Source organism: Nerophis lumbriciformis, linkage group LG11, assembly GCF_033978685.3.
Source record: "Nerophis lumbriciformis linkage group LG11, RoL_Nlum_v2.1, whole genome shotgun sequence".
In the NCBI taxonomy this organism is placed as follows: Eukaryota; Metazoa; Chordata; class Actinopteri; order Syngnathiformes; family Syngnathidae; genus Nerophis; species Nerophis lumbriciformis.
In genome coordinates, this window is record NC_084558.2 from 51,221,009 (window position 1) to 51,241,278 (window position 20,270).

At 32.7% G+C, this 20,270-nt stretch overlaps 1 protein-coding gene across 3 annotated transcripts in view; it reads left to right on the forward strand.

Annotated features, from left to right (window-relative positions):
• LOC133610203 (huntingtin-interacting protein 1-related protein-like) overlaps nt 1-20,270 on the forward strand; it is a 132,080-nt gene that overhangs the window by 65,652 nt on the left and 46,158 nt on the right. For all 3 annotated transcript variants that reach the window (XM_072914173.1, XM_061966309.2, XM_072914172.1), the window contains 8 exons: nt 2,190-2,330; nt 2,399-2,456; nt 2,532-2,607; nt 5,344-5,466; nt 5,535-5,660; nt 5,729-5,912; nt 5,975-6,063; nt 12,325-12,441. In XM_072914173.1, coding sequence (XP_072770274.1) covers nt 2,190-2,330; nt 2,399-2,456; nt 2,532-2,607; nt 5,344-5,466; nt 5,535-5,660; nt 5,729-5,912; nt 5,975-6,063; nt 12,325-12,441 — 914 coding nt within the window. The remainder of the gene's footprint in view (nt 1-2,189; nt 2,331-2,398; nt 2,457-2,531; nt 2,608-5,343; nt 5,467-5,534; nt 5,661-5,728; nt 5,913-5,974; nt 6,064-12,324; nt 12,442-20,270) is intronic.

Below are 20,270 nucleotides of genomic sequence, written 5' to 3' on the forward strand. Positions count from 1 at the left end.
CAAAGCCAAAAACACTAGCATGGCTATGTTAGCTCCATGCTAACATTACGCTCACATTTTCCCAGCGACATCATGCTAGGCTAGCTCCCTCATTTGTAGCTGCCTGTTGGATGGAACTCAGAACTCCAGGCTGCATTTTAAGATGTGTAGCGAAGCCTGCTTTTTTTCATTTTTATTTTTTTCCCGAGAAGCAATTTGTCCTTGGGAATGATGTTTCTCCTTGTGTAACATGGTCAAATCTCTAAACTTAAAAGTGGCATATTTTTTAGGCCGCGTTTTAAGATGTGTAGCGAAGCCTCTTTTTTCCCCTTTTTTTTTAGTTCAGAAGCAATATGTCCATGGGGAAGGATGTTTCTCCCTGAATGACATGATCAAATCCCCAAACTTGAAAAGCAGCATATTTCTAGGTTGTATTTTAAGATGTGTAGTGAAGCCTGTTTTTAATTTATTATTTTGTTTACACAAAGCCAACAACACTAGCATGGCTATGTTAGCTCCGTGCTAACATTACGCTCACATTTTCCCAGCGACATCATGCTAGGCTAGTTAAGGGGGTATATTTCAAGGCTGCATTTTAAGATGTGTAGCAAAGCCTGCTTTTTTTGTGTGTGTTTTTTTCTTCCCAAAAGCAATATGTTCATGGGGAAGGATGTTTCTCCTTAAATGACATGATCAAATCTCCATAGTTAAAAAGTGGCATATTTCTAGGTTGCGTTTTAAGATGTGTAGCGAAGCCTCTTTTTTTTTTTTTTTTTTTTTTGTTAGTTCCAGAAGCAATATGTCCATGGGGAAGGATGTTTCTCCCTGAATGACATGATCAAATCCCCAAACTTGAAAAGCGGCATATTTCTAGGCTGCATTTTAAGATGTGTAGTGAAGCCTGTTTTTATTTTTTTATTTTTTACACAAAGCCAAAAACAATAGCAACACTAGCATAGCTATGTTGGCTCAATGCTAACATTACGCTCACATTTTCCCAACTACATAATGCTAGGCTATCTCCCACATTAGCCTGTCGGATGGAACACAGAACCCCAGGCTACATTTTAAGATGTGTAGTGAAGCCTGTTTTTATTTTTTTTAAACAAAGCCAAAAACGATAGCAACACCAGCATGGCTATGTTAGCTCCATGCTAACATTACGCTCACATTTTCCCAGCGACATCATGCTAGGCTAGTTAAGGTGGTGTATTTCAAGGCTGCATTTTAAGACGTGTAGCGAAGCCTGCTTTTTTGTGTGTGTGTGTATGTGTGTTTTTTTCTTCCCAGAAGCAATATGTCCATGGGAAAGGATGTTTCTCCTTTAATGACATGATCAAATCTCCGTAGTTAAAAAGCGGCATATTTCTAGGCTGCATTTTAAGATGCGTAGCGAAGCCTTTTTTTCTTTTTCTTTTTTTTTTAGTTCAAGAAGCAATATGTCCATGGGGAAGGATGTTTCTCCCTGAATGACATGATCAAATCCCCAAACTTGAAAAGCGGCATATTTCTAGGCTGCATTTTAAGATGTGTAGCGAAGCCTGTTTTTTTTTTTTTTTTTTTTACACAAAGCCAAAAACACTAGCAACACTAGCATAGCTATGTTGGCTCAATGCTAACATTACGCTCACATTTTCCCAACTACATAATGCTAGGCTATCTCCCACATTAGCCTGTTGGATGGAACACAGAACCCCTGGCTGCATTTTAAGATGTGTAGCAAAGCCTTTTTTTTTTTTTTTTTTTTTTAGTTCAAGAAGCAATATGTCCATGGGGAAGGATGTTTCTCCCTGAATGACATGATCAAATCCCCAAACTTGAAAAGCGGCATATTTCTAGGCTGCATTTTAAAATGTGTAGTGAAGCCTGTTTTTATTTTATTTTAATTTTATTTTTTTTACACAAAGCCAAAAACAATATCAACACTAGCATAGCTATGTTGGCTCAATGCTAACATTACGCTCACATTTTCCCAACTACATAATGCTAGGCCATCTCCCACCTTAGCCTGTTGGATGGAACACAGAACCCCAGGCTGCATTTTAAGATGTGTAGCAAAGCCTTTTTTTTTCTTTTTTTCTTTTTTTTTCTTTTTTCTTTTTTTCTTTTTTCCTCACAAACACACCTATTACCACCACAACTCGCTTCTAATAGTTTATTGTTTTTGCTTCTTTTGAACACCGCCGCACTCCCATGGTCCGGTCCAAAAGTCTTCCGCCAGCTGGACACCAACGGAGCCAAAGCCAACACTCCGGCCGGACAGTGTCGACTCATCCCGCTCATCCCGCTCATCCCGGAGTGCAGCTTCCTCTACCACTTCTGCGTCATCCTGCTCTTCAAGCTGCACAGCTGTGAGTGATCTCCGCATGCTCGCCGCAACCAAGACGTCTCATTTGGCGCCGTCTTTTCCCGCCTGCAGGCATCGCACATGACGTTCTCCTCGGACACAGAGATAGATTCCGGGAACTGTTTAACAGGTCCCAGGCCATTTCTCAAGAGGTTTATTCGACATCCATGAGCCATGTTTAAAGTTGTTGTCCTTTCCTCCGCAGCCTCAAGCAGTTCTTCGACAGAGCCAGAGAGATGGAGTTCTTCAAAAGTATCATCCAGATCCCGGAACTCCCGGATGTGCGTGACAGGTTTTTACATCATGTTAGGGTAGAGGCGTCCCGATAAAAATGTTCTACGTCCGATGTGTATTATTAAAAAAATTAATAGATTTTATGATTAATTGCAATTTTTAATCAATTTAAAAAAATAATAATAATAATTTTTCCAAATCTGTCCTGTCCCGACTCTCAGGCAAATCATGTATTGTTGAATTTATTAAATGTTTGGGTAGAATTGTATTAAACAAAACCAGTTTTTTGTTTTAAGTAATATAAAAATTGATCAGAGCTATTATCTATTTTATGGAGGAATGTAGTTCATCGTAGAACTGGCACCCAATGTTATTTAAAAAGTATGGATTTTGAATCGAGAATCGACTCTATTGAGTCAATACCCCCAAGAATCGAATCGAATCGTGGTGGTCAAAGATTCACAGCCATATATGTATATATGTGTGTATATATGTATATGTGTGTGTGTGTGTGTGTATGTGTATATATATATATATATATATATAGTCTCCCAACATGTTTCTGTACTGAAGTTTTTAGCATCAGAATCAAAAATGTATATATTTTTTGCAAATGTATTTAATTTATTAATTGGATTATAACTTTTTATTTTTTTTATTATTATCATTATTTTTAATTTATTGAACTAATATTTGTTTTTAATGAATGTATATATTTTGGATTTGTTGTGCTCTATTTTTATAGAATATTTTGTAAATGATTTATTATAATAAATAAATATATACAATACGTATGTATGATATAAAATAATATTTAATCAATATGATGTATTATTAAAAATATATTTATAGAATAAATGATGTATGTTTTTTTCTCATTAATGTTTTACTTACAATTATTCAGATTTTTTAATGTATTTTTCATCTGTTTTGTTCTTTTTTCTATAAAATGTTTCTATACATTTAAAAAAATAAATAATTAGTTAATAATTATATACATAAATAAATAATACATATAATTATGATAAATATTATATACAATATATATTTATCATTCAATACAAAATATATGTTTTTACTGTATAATACAAAATAAATATTACAAAACAGTATATATATATATATATATATATATATATATATATATATATATATATATATATATATATATATATATATATATATATATTGTTGTTGTCTCCCAACATGTTTCTGTACTGAAGTTTTTAGCATCATAGGCACAAAGAAAGAAATAATATATTTTTTGTAAATGTATTTAATTTATTAATTGTATTATAACTTTTTATTTATTTATTATTATCATTATTTTTAATTTATTGAACTAATATTTGTTTTTAATGAATGTATATATTTTGGATTTGTTGTGCTCTATTTTTATAGAATATTTTGTAAATGATTTATTATAATAAATAAATATTATATACAATACGTATGTATGATATAAAATAATATTTAATCAATATGATGTATTATTAAAAATATAATAAAAATATATTTATAGAATTATAGAATAAATTATGTATGTTTTTTTCTCATTAATGTAGTTTTACTTACAATTATTCAGATTTTTTATGTATTTTTCATCTGTTTTGTTCTTTTTTCTATAAAATGTTTCTATACATTTTTTAATAATAATTAGTTAATAACTATATACATAAATAAATAATACATATAATTATGATAAATATTATATACAATATATATTTATCATTCAAGACAAAATATATGTTTTTACTGTATAATACAAAATAAATATTACAAAATATAATACAATATATTTTGTCATTTGATATAAAGTATATTCTATAAATAAAATGTAGTGTGCATAATACATATTTTTTTGTCATTATTGTAGTTTAATCATACAATTCATCAGATTTTTAATGTATTTTTCCATCTGTTTTGTTCTATTTTCAATAAAATATTCCATTAAAAGTGTATCATAATTAATAACTATATACAGTACATAAATAAATAACTATAACTATAATAAATATTATATAGAATATATGTTTATTATTCAATATAATATATAAATATATATAATACAAAATAAATATTACAAAATATGATACAATATGTATTTATTATGTATTTATTTTTTCATTATAAATAAAAAATAAATAAATCTATAAATACAATTTTATAAAATTGTAGTGTAAATAGTATATATTTTTTTGTAATTAATGTAATGTAATTGTCATGACTTGATCCTGGGTGTTTGCTTTTCCGGGATGCAACGGAAAGTTGGCTCGGGCGAGACGGGAATGTAAGTACATGATTTATTTAATTTTTATACAAACGAAAAGCGTGCACAGTGGCGGAGAAACAACTTGGCGATGAAAACAAATACTTGCACAAAGGCAGAAACTATGAACAACAAAAAACACCTAGCACTGGCATTAATAAACAAAACATACTTGGCATGGACAAAAAGGGGCAGCATGAACGCTGGACATGAAAAAAGTGTCAGGAATGTGCAGAGCATAAATGTGGGATGTCGTCAGAACGACAAACTGAGAACAATGAATTTAAATACTATAGACATGATTAGTGAAAGCAGGTGCGTGACGTGACAGGTGAAAACTAATGGTTGCTATGGTCACAAAACAAAACAAAAGTGCACAAAAAGTCCAAAAACAAAACTGAACATGACTAAAACAAAACATGATCACACGGACATGACAGTAATCATACAATGATTCAGATTTTTATAGAACGAAAAAGAACCCTTCCCTTAATGACCTTTCATCCTGACAAAGGCTCCTCCCAACTTCCTGCGTGCCGCCGCCTTGGCCGAGTACAAGAGGCCCGTGGTGGTGATGGCCAATGAGGATCGCTTTGGTGTTGAAGATCCGCAACCGGAGCTTAAGGACTCGCAACAGGTGTGTTTGTGGGAATAAATCCAAGTTATTGTTGTTTGTGAGATGACACTGTCTTGTTGTCCCGGCAGTACTTCACGCTCAGTCAGATGGGAGTGCCCCAAGTGGACCAGTGGGAGCAGCAGGGGGCGGAGAACCAGATTCTGAGGAGAGAACTCGACGTCCTGAAACCAGAACTCGAGCTCATCAAGTCTGAGGTAAGTCAGGATTACCGCTGGAAGAAGCTAAGACAGAACCTTGAGGCACTCCACGCTCGTGTCCGCAGGCTCAGAGGTGTGTCACGGAGCTCCGGGGCCAGGTGAACCACCTGGAGGCGGAGGTGGAGGAGCAGCGCACCCACAAGCAGATGGCCCAGGTGGACAACGAACACCTGCGGATGGAGGTGGAGGCGCTGAGGAGCGCCAACATGGCAAGCGCCGGCGCTCAGCTCGGCTTCAAGGAGGCGGACGGTGAGCGCCGTTTGGTTTCTCCCGCGGGCCTTCGGGTGACGCTGACTTGTCTCCCTCGGCAGGCCGAGCGCAGGCGGCCGAGTTCCGGTTCACTCAGCTCAAGGACAAGCACGCCGAGCTGGTGACGAGCCACGCCGACCTCATGAAGAAGGTACCTTTAATTACAAAACGCAAAACCAGTGAAGTTGGCCCGTAGTGGGATTCGTAAATTAATTGTAAATTGTTGTAACACGTGGCTTGGGATTGTCTTGCTGAAATAAGCAGGGGCGTCCATGATAACGTTGCTTGGACGGTACCCATCTGGGGTTGTACGGTATACGGATCGATACCTAGATTTGTGGTATCATCCAAAACTAATGTAAAGTATCAAAGAAGAGAAGAATAAGTGATTATTACATTTTAACAGAAGTGTAGATAGAACATGTTAAAACAGAAAATAAGCAGACATTAACAGTAAATGCACAAGTAGATTAATAATCAATTTTTACAGTCATAATGTGTACAAAATAATAGGTGTATAAATGACACAATATGTTACTGCATAGACTAATTAGGAGTCTTTGTTTGTTTACTTACTACTAAAAGACAAGTTGTCTAGTATATTCACTATTTCATTGAGTGGAGTATTATAGTATGTTTACTATTTTATTTAAGGATAACATTGCAATAATTAATAATTTTTTTAATACATTTTTAATAAAATATTAATAATAATACATTTTTAATAAATGTTTTGGAGTTTTATTGTATAGTATGTTTACTATTTTATTGAGTGGAGTATTATAGTATGTTTGCTATTTTATTTAAGGATAACATTGAAATAATTAATACTTTTTTAAATAAATGAATAATAATAATAATAATAATACATTTTTAATAAATTGTTTTGAGTTTTATTGTATAGTATGTTTACTATTTTATTGAGTGGAGTATTATAGTATGTTAACTATTTTATTTAAGGATAACATTGCAATAATTAATAATTACTTAAAGACATTTTTAATAGATTAATAATAATAATAATACATTTTTAATGAGTTGTTTTGAGTTTTATTGTATAGTATGTTTACTATTTTATTGAGTGGAGTATTATAGTATGTTAACTATTTTATTTAAGGATAACATTGCAATAATTAATAATTACTTAAAGACATTTTTAATAGATTAATAATAATAATAATACATTTTTAATTAGTTGTTTTGAGTTTTATTGTATAGTATGTTTACTCTTTTATTGAGTGGAGTATTATAGTATGTTTACTATTTTATTTAAGGATAACATTTCAATAATTAATAATTTCTTAAATACATTTTTAATAGATTAATAATAATAATAATACATTTTTAATGAATTGTTTTGAGTTTTATTGTATAGTATGTTTACAATTTTTCCGAGTGGAGTATTATAGTATGTTTACTATTTTATTTAAGGATAACATTGCAATAATTAATATTTTTTTAATACATTTTTAATATTTGAATAATAATAATAATAATAATAATACATTTTTACTAAATGTTTTGCAGTTTTATTGTATAGTATGTTTACTATTTTATTGAGCGGAGTATTACAGTATGTGTACTATTTTATTTAAGGATAACATTGCAATAATTAATAATTTTTTTAATGCATTTTTAATAAATTAATAGTAATAATAATAGTACATTTTTAATAAATTGTTTTGAGTTTTATTGTATAGTATGTTTACTATTGTATTGAGTGGAGTATTATAGTATGTTTACTATTTTATTTAAGGATAACATTGCAATAATTAATATTTTTTTAATACATTTTTAATATTTTAATAATAATAATAAATTTTTACTAAATGTTTAGCAGTTTTATTGTATAGTATGTTTACTATTTTATTGAGTGGAGTATTACAGTATGTGTACTATTTTATTTAAGGATAACATTGCAATAATTAACAATTTTTTTAATGCATTTTTAATCAATTAATAGTAATAATAATAATACATTTTTAATAAATTGTTTTGAGTTTTATTGTATAGTATGTTTACTATTGTATTGAGTGGAGTATTCTAGTATGTTTACTATTTTATTCAAGGATAACATTGCAATAATTAATAATTTTTTAATACATTTTTAATATTTTAATAATAATAATAATAATAATAATACATTTTTACTAAATGTTTTGCAGTTTTATTGTATAGTATGTTTACTCTTTTATTGAGTGGAGTATTATAGTATGTTTACTATTTTATTTAAGGATAACATTGCAATAATTTTTTAAATAAATGTTTAATAAATTAATAATAATAATAATAATAGTACATTTTTAATAAATTGTTTTGAGTTTTATTGTATAGTATGTTTACTATTGTATTGAGTGGAGTATTCTAGTATGTTTACTATCTTATTTAAGGATAACATTGCAATAATTAATATTTTTTTAATACATTTTTAATATTTTAATAATAATAAAAATAATAATACATTTTTACTAAATGTTTTGCAGTTTTATTGTATAGTATGTTTACTATTTTATTGAGTGGAGTATTACAGTATGTGTACTATTTTATTTAAGGATAACATTGCAATAATTAATAATTTTTTTAATACATTTTTAATAAATTAATAGTAATAATAATAGTACATTTTTAATAAATTGTTTTGAGTTTTATTGTATAGTATGTTTACTATTGTATTTAAGGATAACATTGCAATAATTAATAATTTCTTAAAGACATTTTTAATAGATTAATAATAGTAATAATACATTTTTAATGAATTGTTTTGAGTTTTATTGTATAGTATGTTTACAATTTTTCTGAGTGGAGTATTATAGTATGTTTACTATTTTATTTAAGGATAACATTGCAATAATTAATAATTTCTTAAAGACATTTTTAATAGATTAATAATAGTAATAATACATTTTTAATGAATTGTTTTGAGTTTTATTGTATAGTATGTTTACAATTTTTCTGAGTGGAGTATTATAGTATGTTTACTATTTTATTTAAGGATAACTTTGCAATAATTAATAATTTTTTAAATACATTTTTAATAAATTAATAATAATAATAATAATACATTTTTAATACATTGTTTTGAGTTTTATTGTATAGTATGTTTACTATTGTATTGAGTTGAGTATTCTAGTATGTTTACTATTTTATTTAAAGATAACATTGCAATAATTAAATTTTTTTAATACATTTTTAATATTTTAATAATAATAATAATAATAATACATTTTTACTAAATGTTTTGCAGTTTTATTGTATAGTATGTTTACTCTTTTATTGAGTGGAGTATTATAGTATGTTTACTATTTTATTTAAGGATAACATTGCAATAATTAATATTTTTTAAATACATTTTTAATATTTTAATAATAATAATAATAATAATAATAATACATTTTTACTAAATGTTTAGCAGTTTTATTGTATAGTATGTTTACTATTTTATTGAGTGGAGTATTACAGTATGTGTACTATTTTATTTAAGGATAACATTGCAATAATTAATAATTTTTTAATAAATTTTTAATATTTTAATAATAATAATAATAATACATTTTTACTAATTGTTTTGAGTTTTATTGTATAGTATGTTTACTATTTTATTGAGTGGAGTATTACAGTATGTGTACTATTTTATTTAAGGATAACATTGCAATAATTAATAATTTTTTAATACATTTTTAATATTTTAATAATAATAATAATATTAATAATACATTTTTACTAAATGTTTTGCAGTTTTATTGTATAGTATGTTTACTATTGTATTGAGTGCAGTATTATAGTATGTTTACTATTTTATTTAAGGATAACATTGCAATAATTTTTTTAATAAATGTTTAATAAATTAATAATAATAATAATAATAGTACATTTTTAATAAATTGTTTTGAGTTTTATTGTATAGTATGTTTACTATTGTATTGAGTGGAGTATTATAGTATGTTTACTATTTTATTTAAGGATAACATTGCAATAATTAATATTTTTTTTAATACATTCTTGATAAATTAATAATAATAATAATACATTTTTAATAAATTGTTTTGAGTTTTATTGTATAGTATGTTTACAATTTTATTGAGTGGAGTATTATAGTATGTTTACTATTTTATTCAAGGATAACATTGCAATAACTAATCATTTTATTTAAGGATAACTTTGAAATAATAAACATATATTTAATGTACCCTAAGCGCATGTTTAATACAATAATTTATACCTAATACAAATAATTTCCTGAATACAATCATTTACATTTAAATAATGGTTTAATGTACCCTAAGATTTTTTGTTCAAATAAAGCCAATAATGACATTTTTTGTGGTCCCCTTTATTTAGAAAAGTATCGAAAAGTATCAAAATACATTTTGGTACCGGTACCAAAATATGGGTATCGAAACAACCCTACACCCATCCCTAACTGGCACATTCTTAGTTCTTTCATGTGACTTATGCCAGGTTGAGGTGCCACAAACTTTTCCCCACGTACGGGCTGAAGGGTTGGCGGTGGTGTGTGAGGATCAAGGATGACGCGGGTGATGATCCCTGAACCAAGACTACTTTATTGAACACGCCAGCGTCACAAAAGGTCCCGCAGAACCCGGGGGGAAGTTTAGCCACCCACCTTTACAGGTAAAAGCCAGTAAATTAGAATATTTTGAAAAACTTGATTTATTTCAGTAATTGCATTCAAAAGGTGTAACTTGTACATTATATTTATTCATTGCACACAGACTGATGCATTCAAATGTTTATTTCATTTAATTTTGATGATTTGAAGTGGCAACAAATGAAAATCCAAAATTCCGTGTGTCACAAAATTAGAATATTACTTAAGGCTAATACAAAAAAGGGATTTTTAGAAATGTTGGCCAACTGAAAAGTATGAAAATGAAAAATATGAGCATGTACAATACTCAATACTTGGTTGGAGCTCCTTTTGCCTCAATTACTGCGTTAATGCGGCGTGGCATGGAGTCCATGAGTTTCTGGCCCTGCTCAGGTGTTATGAGAGCCCAGGTTGCTCTGATAGTGGCCTTCAACTCTTCTGCGTTTTTGGGTCTGGCATTCTGCATCTTCCTTTTCACAATACCCCACAGATTTTCTATGGGGCTAAGGTCAGGGGAGTTGGCGGGCCAATTTAGAACAGAAATACCATGGTCCGTAAACCAGGCACGGGTAGATTTTGCGCTGTGTGCAGGCGCCAAGTCCTGTTGGAACTTGAAATCTCCATCTCCATAGAGCAGGTCAGCAGCAGGAAGCATGAAGTGCTCTAAAACTTGCTGGTAGACGGCTGCGTTGACCCTGGATCTCAGGAAACAGAGTGGACCGACACCAGCAGATGACATGGCACCCCAAACCATCACTGATGGTGGAAACTTTACACTAGACTTCAGGCAATGTGGATCCTGTGCCTCTCCTGTCTTCCTCCAGACTCTGGGACCTCGATTTCCAAAGGAAATGCAAAATTTGCATGGTTGGGTGATGGTTTGGGGTGCCATGTCATCTGCTGGTGTCGGTCCACTCTGTTTCCTGAGATCCAGGGTCAACGCAGCCGTCTACCAGCAAGTTTTAGAGCACTTCATGCTTCCTGCTGCTGACCTGCTCTATGGAGATGGAGATTTCAAGTTCCAACAGGACTTGGCGCCTGCACACAGCGCAAAATCTACCCGTGCCTGGTTTACGGACCATGGTATTTCTGTTCTAAATTGGCCCGCCAACTCCCCTGACCTTAGCCCCATAGAAAATCTGTGGGGTATTGTGAAAAGGAAGATGCAGAATGCCAGACCCAAAAACGCAGAAGAGTTGAAGGCCACTATCAGAGCAACCTGGGCTCTCATAACACCTGAGCAGTGCCAGAAACTCATGGACTCCATGCCACGCCGCATTAACGCAGTAATTGAGGCAAAAGGAGCTCCAACCAAGTATTGAGTATTGTACATGCTCATATTTTTCATTTTCATACTTTTCAGTTGGCCAACATTTCTAAAAATCCCTTTTTTGTATTAGCCTTAAGTAATATTCTAATTTTGTGACACACGGAATTTTGGATTTTCATTTGTTGCCACTTCAAATCATCAAAATTAAATGAAATAAACATTTGAATGCATCAGTCTGTGTGCAATGAATAAATATAATGTACAAGTTACACCTTTTGAATGCAATTACTGAAATAAATCAAGTTTTTCTAAATATTCTAATTTACTGGCTTTTACCTGTATACCCCCAGTGCTGCCCCTTTCTAGGCTTAGTCAAAAAAAATGGACTCCTACGTGTCTCAGCCCGTGGTCCTTGGCCTTTGGGCTGTTAACGAGCTCCAGATCTGTCCGGCCTTCCAATACACAATCGACTTACTAACTCACGACATTATCGCGACGCACATTTCTTGTCTTTGTGTCCCTGGTGTGCGTAGAACGCAGACACGGTGAAGCAGCTGGCCCTCACCAAACAAGACCAGGACGGCTTGTGGCGGGCCAGGCAGAATCTGGAAAGCCAGCTGGAAAGCCTGCGTCAGGAGAAAAGGAACTTGGTGAGGAACAACACCCTGAACTTTGTCTTTAAGGTGGGACGGAATCTGGATTGAAGAAGTGGGGGTGGGGACACGGTCGGCTTGATTGTGGGGGCGTGGCTTGGAGGGTTAAAGTGGTAGGACTTTATTGTCATTGCACACAGAAGAGCCACGATAAGCACATATACACGTTACGACACAGAAACCGATGACTGCCGCCTTTTTGGCGCCACTCCACAGCCATCCGTCGCACCTAAGGAGTTTGCGGTACGGAAGGCGTGGGGTGGGGGCATGTGTGCATAAGTGCCGTCCATGGTGTGTGTGTGTGTGTGTGCTCAGTTGTAATGCACTTTCCCACCGTACCGATATATGCGTAGATCTGATCACTGAAGGTAAAAGAGCTTATTCGGTCAAAATAAATTGCATGATTAATTTAAATGTGTACATGACAATGTGATTAATCACATGAGTTAACTTGTTAATTTTGACGTCCCTAATTACTTTCAAAAATTGCCTTTTGAAAAAGTGCCAGAGACTTATCACCCGACAAGCTTCAGTCCGAGTGGCGTTTTTTCCCGCCTGGCACAAGTGTTTGACTTGCCTCCATTCAATAACATGACATTATTTCTAGGGCGGTCAAATGATAATTTTTTAAATCACATTTGGGAATGTGGATTAATCATGATTAATTGTAGTTGATTACTCGCTTGCATAATTCAAATCTGCTCAAGAAAAGCCCCCAATATTTGTACATTTTATTGTCAGAATGTCATCCACAAACGTTTTTAAAGATTTTACTCGAATGCATGTCATTTATTTGTCACAAAACCTGGTAACGGTTTTATTTAAATGTGTACATGACAATGTGATTAATCACATGAGTTAACTTGTTAATTTTCACGTCCCTAATTACTTTCAAAAACTGCCTTTTGAAAAAGTGCCAGAGACATATCACCCGACAAGCTTCAGTCCGAGTGGCGTTTTTTCCGCCTGGCACAAGTGTTTGACTTGCCTCCATTCAATAACATGACATTATTTCTAGGGCGGTCAAATGATAATTTTTTAAATCACATTTGTGAATGTGGATTAATCATGATTAATTGTAGTTGATTACTCGCTTGCATAATTCAAATCTGCTCAAGAAAAGCCCCCAATATTTGTACATTTTATTGTCAGAATGTCATCCACAAACGTTTTTAAAGATTTTACTCGAATGCATGTCATTTATTTGTCACAAAACCTGGTAACGGTTTTATTTAAATGTGTACATGACAATGTGATTAATCACATGAGTTAACTTGTTAATTTTCACGTCCCTAATTACTTTCAAAAACTGCCTTTTGAAAAAGTGCCAGAGACATATCACCCGACAAGCTTCAGTCCGAGTGGCGTTTTTTCCGCCTGGCACAAGTGTTTGACTTGCCTCCATTCAATAACATGACATTATTTCTAGGGCGGTCAAATGATAATTTTTTAAATCACATTTGTGAATGTGGATTAATCATGATTAATTGTAGTTGATTACTCGCTTGCATAATTCAAATCTGCTCAAGAAAAGCCCCCAATATTTGTACATTTTAGTGTCAGAATGTCACAAACATTTTACTCGAATGCATGTCATTTATTTGTCACAAAACCTGGTAACGGTTTTACCTAAAGTTCTTACAGGATGTATTTTAGAGTGAAATGTCTCTCTTCACTAATTTTTGTACTGAGGTATGCGTAGATCTGATCACTGACCGTATAGCAGCTAAGGTAAAAGAGCTTATTCGGTCAAAATAAATTGCATGATTAATTTAAATGTGTACATGACAATGTGATTAATCACATGAGTTAACTTGTTAATTTTGACGTCCCTAATTACTTTCAAAAATTGCCTTTTGAAAAAGTGCCAGAGACTTATCACCCGACAAGCTTCAGTCCGAGTGGCGTTTTTTCCCGCCTGGCACAAGTGTTTGACTTGCCTCCATTCAATAACATGACATTATTTCTAGGGCGGTCAAATGATAATTTTTTAAATCACATTTGGGAATGTGGATTAATCATGATTAATTGTAGTTGATTACTCGCTTGCATAATTCAAATCTGCTCAAGAAAAGCCCCCAATATTTGTACATTTTATTGTCAGAATGTCATCCACAAACGTTTTTAAAGATTTTACTCGAATGCATGTCATTTATTTGTCACAAAACCTGGTAACGGTTTTATTTAAATGTGTACATGACAATGTGATTAATCACATGAGTTAACTTGTTAATTTTCACGTCCCTAATTACTTTCAAAAACTGCCTTTTGAAAAAGTGCCAGAGACATATCACCCGACAAGCTTCAGTCCGAGTGGCGTTTTTTCCGCCTGGCACAAGTGTTTGACTTGCCTCCATTCAATAACATGACATTATTTCTAGGGCGGTCAAATGATAATTTTTTAAATCACATTTGTGAATGTGGATTAATCATGATTAATTGTAGTTGATTACTCGCTTGCATAATTCAAATCTGCTCAAGAAAAGCCCCCAATATTTGTACATTTTAGTGTCAGAATGTCACAAACATTTTACTCGAATGCATGTCATTTATTTGTCACAAAACCTGGTAACGGTTTTACCTAAAGTTCTTACAGGATGTATTTTAGAGTGAAATGTCTCTCTTCACTAATTTTTGTACTGAGGTATGCGTAGATCTGATCACTGACCGTATAGCAGCTAAGGTAAAAGAGCTTATTCGGTCAAAATAAATTGCATGATTAATTTAAATGTGTACATGACAATGTGATTAATCACATGAGTTAACTTGTTAATTTTGACGTCCCTAGTTACTTTCAAAAATTGCCTTTTGAAAAAGTGCCAGGGACATATCACCCGACAAGCTTTAGTCCGAGTGGCGTTTTTTTCCGCCTGGCACAAGTGTTTGACTTGCCTCCATTCAATAACATGACATTATTTCTAGGGCTGTCAAATGATAATTTTTTAAATCACATTTGGGAATGTGGATTAATCATGATTAATTACAGTTGATTACTCGCTTGCATAATTCAAATCTGCTCAAGAAAAAACCCCAATATTTGTACATTTTATTGTCAGAATGTCATCCACAAATGTTTTTAAAGATTTTACTCGAATGCATGTCATTTATTTTTCACAAAACCTGGTAACGGTTTTATTTAAATGTGTACATGACAATGTGATTAATCACATGAGTTAACTTGTTAATTTTGACATCCCTAATTACTTTCAAAAACTGCCTTTTGAAAAAGTGCCAGGGACATATCACCCGACAAGCTTCAGTCCGAGTGGCGTTTTTCCGCCTGGCACAAGTGTTTGACTTGCCTCCATTCAATAACATGACATTATTTCTAGGGCTGTCAAATGATAATTTTTTAAATCACATTTGGGAATGTGGATTAATCATGATTAATTGCAGTTGATTACTCGCTTGCATAATTCAAATCTGCTGAAGAAAAGCCCCTAATATTTGTACATTTTAGTGTCAGAATGTCACAAACGTTTTTAAACATTTTACTTGTCATTTATTTGTCACAAAACCTGGTAACAGTTTTACCTAAAGTTCTTACAGGATGTATTTTGGAGTGAAATGTCTCTCTTCGCTAATTTTTGTACTGAGGTATGCGTAGATCTGATCACTGACCGTATAGCAGCTAAGGTAAAAGAGCTTATTCGGTCAAAACAAATTGCATGATTAATTTAAATGTGTACATGACAATGTGATTAATCACATGAGTTAACTTGTTAATTTTCACGTCCCTAATTACTTTCAAAAACTGCCTTTTGAAAAAGTGCCAGGGACATATCACCCGAAAAGCTTTAGTCCGAGTGGCGTTTTTCCGCCTGGCACAAGTGTTTGACTTGCCTCCATTCAATAACATGACATTATTTCTAGGGCTGTCAAATGATCATTTTTTAAATCACATTTGGGAATGTGGATTAATCATGATTAATTGCAGTTGATTACTCGCTTGCATAATTCAAATCTGCTCAAGAAAAGACCCCAATATTTGTACATTTTATTGTCAGAATGTCATCCACAAACGTTTTTAAAGATTTTACTCGAATGCATGTCATTTATTTTTCACAAAACCTGGTAACGGTTTTATTTAAATGTGTACATGACAATGTGATTAATCACATGAGTTAACTTGTTAATTTTGACGTCCCTAATTATTTTCAAAAACTGCCTTTTGAAAAAGTGCCAGAGACATATCACCCGACAAGCTTCAGTCCGAGTGGCGTTTTTTCCGCCTGGCACAAGTGTTTGACTTGCCTCCATTCATTAACATGACATTATTTCTAGGGCTGTCAAATGATAATTTTTTAAATCACATTTGGGAATGTGGATTAATCATGATTAATTGTAGTTGATTACTCGCTTGCATAATTCAAATTTGCTCAAGAAAAGCCCCCATTATGTGTACATTTTTAAACATTTTACTCCAATGCATGTCATTTATTTGTCACAAAACCTGGTAACAGTTTTACCTAAAGTTCTTATAGGATGTATTTTGGAGTGAAATGTCTCTCTTCACTAATTTTTGTACTGAGGTATGCGTAGATCTGATCACTGACCGTATAGCAGCTAAGGTAAAAGAGCTTATTCGGTCAAAATAAATTGCATGATTAATTTAAATGTGTACATGACAATGTGATTAATCACATGAGTTAACTTGTTAATTTTGACGTCCCTAATTACTTTCAAAAACTGCCTTTTGAAAAAGTGCCAGGGTCATATCACCCGACAAGCTTCAGTCCGAGTGGCGTTTTTTTCCCGCCTGGCACAGGTGTTTGACTTGCCTCCATTCAATAACATGACATTATTTCTAGGGCTGTCAAATGATCATTTTTTAATTCACATTTGGGAATGTGGATTAATCATGATTAATTGCAGTTGATTACTTGCTTGCATAATTCAAATCTGCTCAAGAAAAGCCCCCAATATTTGTACATTTTATTGTCAGAATGTCATCCACAAACGTTTTTAAAGATTTTACTCGAATGCATGTCATTTATTTTTCACAAAACCTGGTAACGGTTTTATTTAAATGTGTACATGACAATGTGATTAATCACATGAGTTAACTTGTTAATTTTCACGTCCCTAGTTACTTTCAAAAATTGCCTTTTGAAAAAGTGCCAGGGACATATCACCCGACAAGCTTCAGTCCGAGTGGCGTTTTTTCCGCCTGGCACAAGTGTTTGACTTGCCTCCATTCAATAACATGACATTATTTCTAGGGCTGTCAAATGATCATTTTTTAAATCACATTTGGGAATGTGGATTAATCATGATTAATTGCAGTTGATTACTCGCTTGCATAATTCAAATTTGCTCAAGAAAAGCCCCCAATATTTGTACATTTTAGTGTCAGAATGTCACAAACATTTTACTCGAATGCATGTCATTTATTTGTCACAAAACCTGGTAACAGTTTTACCTAAAGTTCTTACAGGATGTATTTTGGAGTGAAATGTCTCTCTTCACTAATTTTTGTACTGAGGTATGCGTAGATCTGATCACTGACCATATAGCAGCTAAGGTAAAAGAGCTTATTCGGTCAAAATAAATTGCATGATCAATTTAAATTTGTACATGACAATGTGATTAATCACATGAGTTAACTTGTTAATTTTGACGTCCCTAATTACTTTCAAAAACTGCCTTTTGAAAAAGTGCCAGAGACTTATCACCCGACAAGCTTCAGTCCGAGTGGCGTTTTTTCCGCCTGGCACAAGTGTTTGACTTGCCTCCATTCATTAACATGACATTATTTCTAGGGCTGTCAAATGATAATTTTTTAAATCACATTTGGGAATGTGGATTAATCATGATTAATTGCAGTTGATTACTCGCTTGCATAATTCAAATTTGCTCAAGAAAAGCCCCTAATATTTGTACATTTTAGTGTCAGAATGTCACAAACGTTTTTAAACATTTTACTCCAATGCATGTCATTTATTTGTCACAAAACCTGGTAACAGTTTTACCTAAAGTTCTTACAGGATGTATTTTGGCGTGAAATGTCTCTCTTCACTAATTTTTGTACTGAGGTATGCGTAGATCTGATCACTGACCGTATAGCAGCTAAGGTAAAAGAGCTTATTCGGTCAAAATAAATTGCATGATTAATTTAAATGTGTACATGACAATGTGATTAATCACATGAGTTAACGTGTTAATTTTCACGTCCCTAATTACTTTCAAAAACTGCCTTTTGAAAAAGTGCCAGGGACATATCACCCGATAAGCTTTAGTCCGAGTGGCGTTTTTCCGCCTGGCACAAGTGTTTGACTTGCCTCCATTCAATAACATGACATTATTTCTAGGGCTGTCAAATGATCATTTTTTAAATAACATTTGGGAATGTGGATTAATCATGATTAATTGCAGTTGATTACTTGCTTGCATAATTCAAATCTGCTCAAGAAAAGCCCCCAATATTTGTACATTTTAGTGTCAGAATGTCACAAACATTTTACTCGAATGCATGTCATTTATTTGTCACAAAACCTGGTAACGGTTTTACCTAAAGTTCTTACAGGATGTATTTTAGAGTGAAATGTCTCTCTTCACTAATTTTTGTACTGAGGTATGCGTAGATCTGATCACTGACCGTATAGCAGCTAAGGTAAAAGAGCTTATTCGGTCAAAATAAATTGCATGATTAATTTAAATGTGTACATGACAATGTGATTAATCACATGAGTTAACTTGTTAATTTTGACCTCCCTAATTACTTTCCAAAATTGCCTTTTGAAAAAGTGCCAGGGTCATATCACCCGATAAGCTTTAGTCCGAGTGGCGTTTTTCCGCCTGGCACAAGTGTTTGACTTGCCTCCATTCAATAACATGACATTATTTCTAGGGCTGTCAAATGATCATTTTTTAAATCACATTTGGGAATGTGGATTAATCATGATTAATTGTAGTTGATTACTCGCTTGCATAATTCAAATCTGCTCAAGAAAAGACCCCAATATTTGTACATTTTAGTGTCAGAATGTCACAAACGTTTTTAAAGATTTTACTCGAATGCATGTCATTTATTTTTCACAAAACTTGGTAACGGTTTTATTTAAATGTGTACATGACAATGTGATTAATCACATGAGTTAACTTGTTAATTTTCACGTCCCTAATTACTTTCAAAAACTGCCTTTTGAAAAAGTGCCAGGGACATATCACCCGACAAGCTTCAGTCCGAGTGGCGTTTTTTCCCGCCTGGCACAAGTGTTTGACTTGCCTCCATTCATTAACATGACATTATTTCTAGGGCGGTCAAATGATAATTTTTTAAATCACATTTGGGAATGTGGATTAATCATGATTAATTGTAGTTGATTACTCGCTTGCATAATTCAAATCTGCTCAAGAAAAGACCCCAATATTTGTACATTTTAGTGTCAGAATGTCACAAACGTTTTTAAACATTTTACTCTAATGCATGTCATTTATTTGTCACAAAACCTGGTAACAGTTTTACCTAAAGTTCTTACAGGATGTATTTTGGAGTGAATTGTCTCTCTTCGCTAATTTTTGTACTGAGGTATGCGTAGATCTGATCACTGACCGTATAGCAGTTAAGGTAAAAGAGCTTATTCAGTCAAAATAAATTGCATGATTAATTTAAATGTGTACATGACAATGTGATTAATCACATGAGTTAACTTGTTAATTTTGACATCCCTAGTTACTTTCAAAAATTGCCTTTTGAAAAAGTGCCAGGGTCATATCACCCGACAAGCTTCAGTCCGAGTGGCGTTTTTTCCGCCTGGCACAAGTGTTTGACTTGCCTCCATTCAATAACATGACATTAATTCTAGGGATGTCAAATGATCATT